This window comes from Branchiostoma belcheri, unplaced genomic scaffold (genome assembly GCF_001625305.1).
Source record: "Branchiostoma belcheri isolate BF01 breed outbred unplaced genomic scaffold, Haploidv18h27 scaffold4, whole genome shotgun sequence".
NCBI classification, from domain to species: domain Eukaryota; kingdom Metazoa; phylum Chordata; class Leptocardii; order Amphioxiformes; family Branchiostomatidae; genus Branchiostoma; species Branchiostoma belcheri.
The window spans coordinates 5,702,454-5,713,265 of NW_017804020.1; the positions used below are offsets into that span (position 1 = coordinate 5,702,454).

Below are 10,812 nucleotides of genomic sequence, written 5' to 3' on the forward strand. Positions count from 1 at the left end.
TTGAAGAATTTACAATTGGATTCTCCTTTTATTAGAAGAGAAATATTTCACTTTGAATTGTGTCTCAGCTTCATAACTGTTCTTCTCTAAAATACTTCCCGCATGTTGTCAACAACTACCCAGAACACAGAAGGACTAATAGAGAATGAGGCCACATCAAGTTTTAAATAAAAGCACAAGGCTTTGTTCTGGAATGTCAAACATCATTCTTAATTGTTGATTCGAGTGCTACTTTGTATTGCCATGTAACATGTAATTAGAATAGTCTGGTATCATCTTTATATCAATGAAATTATTTTCGGGAATAGACAATGAAGGGGTAAATTCAGAATGTTTCAAAGTATAACCTGTTGTTCTCAAATTAATGCACACATGAACAGAATAAACCTTACCTGAGGGAAATACCAAGAATTCAGTAAAAAGACAATAAAAGTGGCAGAAAAGGGACAAAGACTGCTGGCTCTGTACCACTGGTATACACATGTAGAAATGAGTACAGCTTAATATGTCCTAGATTTCGAATTGTTAAATATATATACAGTTATAATAAAGATAATAAACTTGACAAAGAAATAACCCGTCTTTATTTTCAACACTGAACCTATCATAAATACATTGTTGACAGTAACTTGATAATATTAAAAATAGAACAAAGCAGCATGCTACAGTGCAGTAGTGAAATATTACAGGGAACTATCATTGTCTGACAAATTCTACACTTGTCTTCCAGATGTTGATACGATTGTGACCATGACACTGCTGTCTGGTAGCCTGGGTGCCATCCTCCGTAGTTTCTGCCGGCTCCTAAGGCCACCAAGGAGGCTAGCGACATTAGGAGCTGTCGGAAAATACGGAGGATGGCACCCAAGCTAGCTGTCTGGTACAGGTTTAAACCATTCAAATACAATTTTATTACACCATAAATTGAACCATTTCACATTTGGCAAGAAAGATGCAAATGGCAACTCTAAAAATATAACCTTATAAAAACTATTGCACATCCAAACACAGATTTAGAATATTCAGTATTGTATGTTTCACTAACTTCCCAACGAGATTTCTGTAACATTCCCATTACATTGTATATCAAAAACTTCAAACTCTGACTTGCAACGATATTGCCAAAAATAGGCATACATATATATTAATTGTGCAGTTAACTTGAAGAGTCAAAACGGTCTCTAAAACACTGAACCTAAGGTAATATTCCAAACTGTATTCTAAGCATTACTTTCAACAGGAGAAAAACTGGAAATATGCTACAAGCTTGTTAGTCTTCTTTACAGACTTAAATTGTAACAGTTCTGTTGGCAAACCATTTGGACACAATAACAGAAGAAAAAGGTAGTGGATTGCACTTTTGAAGAAGTTATTCTGATGTGAAGTGAGTTCTAAAGGGACTATATATATCACTGCAAGAATGACAGTGCCAAAAATAGTAACAGTGAAGTAATAAAAATAAATTTTAACTATGTATATATACTAATCTAAATCATTTGCTAACCTAGTTTGCAGAAGGTACTGGCTAACTACGCATCATTTGAGTCCCATTTTCCATAAGAATTTCATGGTGAATTAATGTCATTGATGAAGAACATGTAGTTCAGGTCATGGAGCCACCAGTGTTCAGAATGGTGGGCGAGACACATGCCGCAGGGTTATGTATGGTGCCAAGACATCCTCCAGAAAGGTCCAGGCCTCCACTTGATTTCTGGGCTGTCTGTATGATGTGATGATGAAGACAAAGCCAACAACAGCCAGGATGCACACAACTACCCTCAGTACAGCCAACATGGGCAGCTGCTTCTGTCTGGAAGAAATAACTGCAAACTCATCTGCCTGGAAGGATGCAAGATAACAGTCAGTTTGTGATGTCTGGTCTTCGGTACTTTCAATGGTGCTGACACAGGTGTCACGTGTGTTGACTTCATCAGTCTGCATTGCTACCTCTACTTCCTCCACGTCTTCCGTTTGAGTTGTTTCAGCCACAAGTGTCATGGAGTCAGTTTGAGCCTCCGCATACTTTCTGGTTGGTTGTTCTGTCTGTGTCTGGCTGTCCAATGTGATTATCAATGATGGCAAAGTTTGGGCTTCATTTTGTACAAGTTCCTTCCCTGATGTGGTACTCTTGGTAGGTACATCAGCCTGGAGATGAGAGTTTGGAGATCGAGGTAAGTCTGTCTGGGTGCCAACTGTGGAAGCCATCTTGTCAAACAGAGATGAGGTAACGGCCAGGTCCAGACATGAGGTGCTGAGATGCCTGCTGCGAAGGGCAGGGGATACAGGAGGCCACTCTGAGAACAGCTTACATGGTCTCAGCTTCAGGAGGCTTTCAGGTTCCCTCACTGGAGTGGTCTTTCTTGTTGACCCTTCTGGAGTCGTCATCTCCAAAGTGTTGTTTGTTCCTTCTCCGTCACCTGGCTGCTTCTTATCCTCCAGCTGCATCTGCAGCGTCCGTAGACAGTCCTCTGCCTCCTGTGCCTTCCTCTCCACGTCCTCTAGTGATGCTGCTACACGGGACCTGGCATCCATCTCTAGCCTTAAGGCTGCTGCCAAAGTGTGCACTTCATTGTTGGACTCTGTCAGCTGATCTTCTAGGGAAGACACCTGCTTCTGCAGATCATACACCTGACGTACAATAGAACAGGTTAGAGCTACACAAAGGCAATAGTGTCATGTAATATCAAATGTCTCCTACATGTAATGCACAAGAAATCTTTTAGAATGTTGGTAGTTTGCCACCTTATAATGACATGGACTGACCTGTGCTGTTCTACCCTGTATCGCAGCAACCAGCTCCAGCATCTGGTGGTCCTTCTTCTGGCCAACAACCTGCACAGTGGGAACAACATCAACAGGGTGCGGTCTGATTCCCTCTCTACCATACTATACACAATGAGATGTAGTTTTCTCTCAATCAACTAACACAAGTCATTCCAGCTTTAGAAGTACACTGTATCATCAGGGGGCAAATCAAATAGAGTAAACATGTTCCAATTTGTCCTTTTAAAATGCCATATTTGAATGTGACGATAAATTGGATTTCGCTTTGCACCTGGTCCAACACCTGCTGCAGCTGCTGCTGGTGTTCCCTGTCCAGGTCCTCCCTCTCTGTCCGCAGCCGGCTGACTGCACCTGTCAGCTGTCCAACCCTCCTGTCAGCTGCACGTTTGGCCTGGGTCAACCATTCTAGCTTGTCCTGAAGTTAAATGTGCATTGCAAATGTAAAATGTGCAGAAAGCACCTAGCCTATCAAAAATACAATTATTGAAAAGTTCTTTGACAGGTCAACTACATGTACCTGTTGCAATAATATAATACATGATATGGGCCTCTGGCCTGATACAAAGAATAAAAAAAACATGACCACTGACCTGGAATGAGTGCATCTCATCACATAATTCTGAAGGATGCCTTGTCTTCTGCTGCAATGATGCTCCTTCCTTGTTATTATTCCTGTGGTGATTAAAATCAATGCTAGTGCTTAATAAATTGAATTCATTTGAAGTGAAGGTAAAGTATACAAAATGAAAGATGGCATGGATAGCTGGAAGAACATGATCATAACCTCAACTACTGATACTATACATATTCATTATGTATTATTGAGTACCTTTGTATGTGATTTGTGAACTGGCTAACCAACTGTGCTGCAATCAGCTTGAAATGCTCAAGTGAGAATGTAGACATGCTCCCACCAGTTGACGAACCTTCATGACAAAGAAAAGAAATTGCTTCTAATAACATTTGCATTGTTTCAAAGTACCAATCTTAGCGCTCATATAATGTTACATGTGAAATAAAATTGATATCATGGAAAAAAATTTCCAGTCAGCTAGAACACTGCTCTGTACCCTGTGGAGTCTCATCTTCTTCACAAGTAGTGTCTTCCTCCTCTTCCTCCTGTACTTTATAGCTGTTGTTGCCACATAGTGGGGAGGGGAGGATTCCTGAGGCGTCCAGCAGTTCTGCATGTAGGGAGTGGTGTAGAGCTGACAGAGGGCTGACTGCCACTCCTGTTGGGTCCAGGTCGTCTGTCTCCAGCTGCATACGTCTCTCAACTCTGTACCTGATATACAACAGAAACATGCAAACTTATAATTAGTCAAATAGTACAAATGAAAAGCACAAGAAATTGTACAGTAACAGTACCTCCCCCCAATAATGATTGGATTCTCATGTCATTTTGACAGATGAGTAGGCATTGCCAAGGTGGTCCTCATATGGGAATGAAGAGCATTTCTGAAGATCATTTCAGTTTTGCTAACGTCAATGTAACTTTGTAAGTTATGTGTAAATGGCCATTGTGAGAGTGACCTTGCGAGATCCTGCTGCACCTGCAGCAGCTGTTCCTCCAGCTGGTGTTTCTCTGCCCTGAGTGCCTGGATGGTGCAGCTGTACTCCTGTACCAGAGCCTCCATCTCCCTCTGCTTCTCCTGGTGCTCCTCCAGCTGGGCCTGCTGGGACAGGGTGGTGGCTTCCAGCTCACCACAGCATTCCTGATGATGAGGACAGATTTCTATCTGCAGATTTCAGTATGTTTCATACACAGGTGTGATCTCTACACTTACCAATAATGACCCTGTTCATTCCTGAATTCACAAAACCCAGGTTCAATGCATTAGCTGCAGTAAACTGGATAAATTTAGCCTGGTGTTATCAACCACTTCTTTAAGGGTCTAGCAATTCATTTATGTCCAAATCAAAGCATGCATGAGTGAGATTACACTGTTGGATACAAGTAGAATTATTTGCCAGATACCTTCTGCAGCCTCAGGCTCATGGCCACATCCTTGTTCTCCTGCTGCAGTGTCTCCACCTCCTGTGCAGCCTTGTTGAGCTGCTCCTGCAAACCCTCCAAATGACCCTGCAGGTTCTGTCCCTCCCTCTCCAGCTGGCCTCGTCTGTGTTCCCCCCTCCGGTTCTCCTTCTCCACCCCAGCCAGCGCACATTTCAGCTCCTCGATCTCGTCCACCAGCTGGTTGTGCCGCGATGTCATCTGCTGCTGCACAGACTTCAGCTGTTTCTTCAGGTTGTCGTTCTCGAGGGAGAGCAGAGTGTTGGTCTCGTCTGCAGAGTCCACCTGCTGTCTCAGCTTCTGGTTCTGCTCGCCAAGCTTCTTACTGCTCTTCTGCAGCTCAACTACACTGGTCATCAACTCTGCTGCATCCAGGTTGAAGGATGCCTCCCCACCACATCCCTCAAGGCTGCTGATTGTTGTATAAGATGCATTTAGCAGGTCATAGTCACTCTGGTCTGCACTGCTTAGTCTGTTGCCTCTTGTTCTCCTATGCATGACGTCATATTTCCTGATTTCTTCGATCCAGTTTCTCATGTGTGTCTGGTAGGTTCCCAGGTCTATCAGGGCATCTTCACCTTTTGGGTCTAAGAGTGACGACAGACCATCCAACTTCTCCATAGACTCATTGGGAGCAACAGGATTTGTTGTTGTGTGGCGGAGGTAATCAATGATCCTGGACACAGGAACTCTTCCAGCTCTTTCAATGTCACAGATATGGAAAACACAATCTACCAGGTCCTCCTCTCCAATGAATTTGCCCACACTGTCTTCTCTATTCTGGTCTTGGATAAGGCAGTTATTCTTTTTAAGATTTCTTGATGTTAAACCTATGTCAAAAGTCTCTGAAATCTCAGACTGCTCCAGGTTTCCATCTTGCTCCTGATGTGGCTCTCGGTTGTTCTTACTATCTGTGATGTTGGTTCCATCTGTTGTCCTTCTGATGCTGTATGTTTGTGGACACATTGGAGTGTAGAAGATGTTCTCTATGGTGTCATCTCCAGATCCTTGCAATTGGATAGGAGTCATTGGACAGCATGACTCCTTAGGCCTGAATGGTGTGGAGCTGTGTTTGGGTTCAGCAGACATCACCATTCCCCCAATACTAAGTCTCCTACTCTGGTCATCCTTAGTTGAGGCTGGGGATGTGAACTGTATCAAGTCTTCGTCCCAGCTTACCTTGGGTTTTATGATTGGTGAGGGAAAATGCTGAAGCTTACATCTGTCTGTCCTGTCCTCCATTATTGCACTTTTGGAAAGCCTGCAACAGATTGTACTGGAATGAAAATCTGTTTCTTCATTTGACTTTGAACACGAATATTACGAGTATGTTCCAAAGTTCTAATGGTTGGATGACATTTTTTAATACAATACAATTCAGTTTGAGCCAGAACCAACCAAGAAGTGCTTGAACCTCGTTGGTGGCGCAATTGCAGGCGGTTATAGTGGAGACAACCTCCTTGGTTTTACCAAGAAAATTTGTCAACGACAGTTGTGTATTTTGTGATCTCAGAAATTCGACGCCGGTCGCACAGGGAAGTTGAAACCAAATTTTGGTCAGAAATTCTTTAGCATTCATGGCAAAGTTATGTGCCTGAATACCAGTCTTCTGTTCGTAACCCATAACTGAGGAAAACATCAACACTAACATGATAAAATCATACAAGAAAGGAGGAAAACTTTACCTTCCCTCACGAAGACGAACTCAGGTTGAGAACTGTCAGACGTCACGAGGAGTTCGTGCGAACCAATCGTCGAATTTGGCGCCAAAACGTCATCATGTCGATGATTCTACTAGTAAAGGGGGTTAAGATATTTAAAACAATATATTTACACACATCATGACATTCAAAGATCTCTCTTACGATAAGTAAAAATGTTTTAACTGTCCAAGTAAACTACATTGATTTCCATGATACTGATTTGAAGGCAAATTCTGAAGATAACGGTAGTAACTTGGAACTCGTAAAATGGAATATTCCAATGACGCAATGTGACCCCCGCATGACCTTACAACATGGCCTCTTGTCGAGCCGGTACGTCGGTGCTCCTCATTGGGAGACGTCTAAATATCTCTCGTGTCTTCCAGAGGAACCTTCGGAGCCCTGATCCTTTCAGGTAAGACATGGAACTATTTTCTTAATTGTAAGCAGTGCCGAAATGGTTTTGGTTTCAAGCAGAAATGGCCAGTTTCCGCCTGGAAAATTACCCAGGGTTAACAGTTACTACATACATACACACATATTTACCCAGGTATTGCGTCATCGTACAAGTTCGCGGTCAATATCAAAATTTATGAATTGAAGAATTTCTCTTAGATTATAAAAGCATTCCAAACCTGGTTTAAAACGATGTTTGTGAACTAAGACATAAACAACTTAAAGTTGTTATTTGCAAGACAAGTTATTGAGCATTGACTTTGAAGTTCATTCATTCATTGATATGCAGTAGACCTATTCTACTACTAGTACTCTAATGATTGTAGGATTGTCAGACATTATATAAGTAGCCTATTGCTATTTTTTATATGGCATATCTGGAAGATTTTATGATTTACACTGTACACATGTATTTGAAATTGAAGTGCAAATGATATGATAATACCAGCAAATGACAAAGTTAGTTTAGATATGTCACCTTCAATCAATCAATCAATCAATCAATACCCTTTATTCATACTGGAAATGCCCTGTCGGCCTTAGCCGCTCTTCCCAGAGGTCCAGTTGAGGGGGGGTGGTCAGGGGAACACAATAAATAAGTAAATAAAATTTAAGTTACCTTCCTCAGCGCAATTCTGACTGGTTCACATTGCACAGCACAGATGCTGATGCTTACACATGCATTCCCAAATGCAAAGCTTTCACATATAATATACAACTGTATATGTACTAGTACAACACAGTTACATGTACAGGGAATGGTATGTACAATATGGTCCCAAACCTACAGGAGTGTGATATATGACATGATTGTTGTCATATATAGTAAGTAGAAAACACAGCTTTAATTACATCTACTTCTTAAGAATGCCATCCTAAATGTGAGGAATTTGGTGACAGATGATCACCAAAATGTCGGCTGAATGAAGCACTTGGTTGCATAAAAAACAAGTCTTTTTATTCAGTGACTTACCAACCTGATGAAACTATTCACGGGTCTCATGTTTGCCATTCATCTAAGTATATTGGTGTGATTTCATTAGACATCACCATGCAATGATATGTTTTCAACCGTATCCAAGTGGTCCTGAATTAGCATTAGACAGTTGATTGTGATGTAAGAATGTGGACTGTTTTTCAGAATACAGAGCAGACTGATGTCCTGTATGGGCCAGCAGCATGTCCTGGTACTGGGGTCGGGTTACGTGTCGGAGCCTGTTGTAGAATATCTCACCAGGGAGAACAACACTCACATTACACTAGGTATGGAAGCTACATTGTTAATGTAACCAGTAATAGATATAAACCTTATTACATGTATTAGTTTATCTGTGCAAATTTAATTTGATGGTTTTCAAATTTTTAAAGATCTAAACTAACAGGAAGAACTTTTGGCAGAGTGGGCAATGGTGTATTGCGCTGACAAAATTAAACAACTTGATACAAGCAAAACAAACACTTCTTTGAGTATGAAACTATGACAAAAATGCACTCAGTAATGGTAATAAATGTGAATATCAGACAGGTTTCTCACTGAAATTGCATTGTATGCCTTTAAACACCGACAGCTGTTCTGCCGCCCACCATGATGCTACTAATGTACCATGAATGCAACAGCTGGTTCAAGATTTATACTATCTTCCAGCAAGTCAATTTTTAATCAGCTATCAATTGTCAAAAATACCAGCTTTGTGGTCACCAATTCTGGCTTTTGTTTTAAAATCTTATTTCTGATACATATTTAGTGTCATCAATAAAAACTGAGGCAGAGACATTGGCTGACAAGTACCAGAACACCCAGGCAGTCATTCTAGATGTTCAGCAGCAGCAAAAGGACTTGGAGCAGCTGGTCAAGGACAACAACCTGGTTATCAGGTACCCATTAATATTGTTACCTTTGTGAAAATGGAGACCTGTGTTAACTTGTTTTGGGTGTTTCTGTTTGTCTATCAACAGTCTGTGTTTATCTGTTTGAGGTATCAAAGTATCCGGAACTTGCATAGCAGGTCTAGATGAAGTTTTAATGTCTTTATTCTCTGTGTTTACTCTAGCCTACTGCCATACACATTACATCCCATTGTTGCTGAGATGTGTATCAGACAGAAGACCAACATGGTCACTGCTAGTTACAAGACCCCTGCCATGGCAGAGCTGCACAACAGGTAAGTGAAGAATAAACAGAACAAAATTATTAAATTTTAAAGTTCAAAGATGCGTCTGCGTGAACAACAGAACTGGTACACTTTAGCTTTGCATCTCTGATTGCTTTTAATGTTCTCTTGGTGCAGGGCTGTTGAGGCTGGTATTACTGTGATGAATGAAGTTGGACTGGACCCTGGAATTGACCACTTCCTGGCCATGGAGTGCTTTGACAGGGTTAAGGCTGAAGGAGGCAAGGTTGGTGAAAAAATTAAATCTATCATCAGCTACAGCTACATTACGTATACAGGCATTATTATGAATTAGAAGCTTTTTGTGGGATTCTGTACATTGTCTTATCTGTAATTTCACCACATCTTTCTCCTCAGATCACATCTTTTGTGTCGTGGGCAGGGGGCTTGCCTGCCCCGGAGTGTGCTGACAACCCCCTGGGGTACAAGTTCAGCTGGAGTCCACGGGGGGTCCTCCTCAACACACTCAGCCAAGCCAAGTATCTACAGGATGGACAGGTACTTCAACTAGGGCTGCACACCTAAACGTAACAAGGGCAGATACCGCCATTAAGTTTTGCCATTAAATACACTGAAACAAGGACTCATAAAAGTACCAGAAAGTCATAGGAGTCTGCCTCCCAAATATACAAAGAAAATGGGTTTGACCAGCTCAAACTTCAGCAACAGAGGACAACAGTAAACAAACCCTACTTTTGACCTCATTTTCTCATGTATCCAGCATGCTTTGGCCATGCAAGATCAAACCACTCAAGTAATGTCCACTAGACTGGTGTAATAAAGAAAACTTGATCAAAGTATACGTAGGGAAGTTTTGACCCTACTTGTACCTGTTCCTTTTATGTTGTAGCTCAAAAGACTCCAATCTGGACTGAAACAATTGTGTTACCACAAAAGTGATGCTGAAGAAGAGCAACCCACTCAAAATGGTTGGAAGTAATCTGGGAAAAATTGACCATTGGTAATTTTTGTTAATTGTCTAGAAAACCCCTGTTTCTTTTGTTTCGGCCCGTAACCTTTGACACGATCACGTGATACGCCATTCGACTTGACGGTACGCGCGGGTGCCGGTCCTGCTTTTGTTTGTCTCTTCATCTGGTGTTTTTGCGAATATGGAGTCTGATCCTGAGAAGAAGAAGAAGAAGAAGAGACGATGTTCCGTGTGTCGGCTACCAGTGAAAGGACACCCGGGACCATACGGCCGCGGCAGGTGCACTTTTGAGCGGCCAGAAGGAACCTCAGATGAAGACTTTTTCGGACGACAGCGGGGTAGTGCTAACGTCCAGGAGAAGATCAGAGGCCTTCGGCGGCACAGTAAAGTTCAGGAGCTAGTGCGTAAGGCCTGGTCGGACAGCCTCTCGGAAGACGCGGAAGAGGAGGTGAGGTTGGCTAGATCATACAACCTAAAGAAATCGTCGGATTACGGCGGAGAGAAAGCCAACGTTCGAGCAAGAAGTGAGCCCCCTCCCCAGGTTTCTCGCCAAAACGCACGTGATCGGAGCAGGGAGTATGCACAAGTGAAAGACCAGCCTGACATACGAGACCTGAGAGAATCTAGGAAATTGGTCAAAGAGGTGGACAAGGCTTTGGACGACTTGTTAAATCCAGTTACAAGCCAGGAGAGGAGGATCAGCGACAAACGCCTTGACGAGAGCGACTTTGATTCAACTTCAACATCATCACA

At 42.2% G+C, this 10,812-nt stretch overlaps 2 protein-coding genes across 2 annotated transcripts in view; one reads left to right on the forward strand and one right to left on the reverse strand.

Moving 5' to 3' along the window:
• The window catches only part of LOC109477241 (alpha-aminoadipic semialdehyde synthase, mitochondrial-like), a 28,728-nt gene that overhangs the window by 8,250 nt on the left and 9,666 nt on the right, over positions 1–10,812 (forward strand). The window contains exons 13-17 of the mRNA XM_019778322.1: positions 8,111–8,220; positions 8,703–8,832; positions 9,009–9,119; positions 9,246–9,354; positions 9,486–9,626. Coding sequence (XP_019633881.1) covers positions 8,111–8,220; positions 8,703–8,832; positions 9,009–9,119; positions 9,246–9,354; positions 9,486–9,626 — 601 coding nt within the window. The remainder of the gene's footprint in view (positions 1–8,110; positions 8,221–8,702; positions 8,833–9,008; positions 9,120–9,245; positions 9,355–9,485; positions 9,627–10,812) is intronic.
• LOC109477240 (lymphoid-restricted membrane protein-like) lies at positions 1,451–6,080 on the reverse strand. Its single transcript, XM_019778321.1, has 8 exons — positions 4,763–6,080; positions 4,318–4,499; positions 3,855–4,069; positions 3,614–3,710; positions 3,375–3,456; positions 3,056–3,199; positions 2,764–2,832; positions 1,451–2,628 (listed from the first exon to the last, which is right to left on the reverse strand). Exons 1-8 carry the CDS (start codon positions 6,038–6,040, stop codon positions 1,627–1,629), a joined length of 3,069 nt encoding a protein of 1,022 aa, XP_019633880.1. The 5' UTR covers positions 6,041–6,080; the 3' UTR covers positions 1,451–1,626.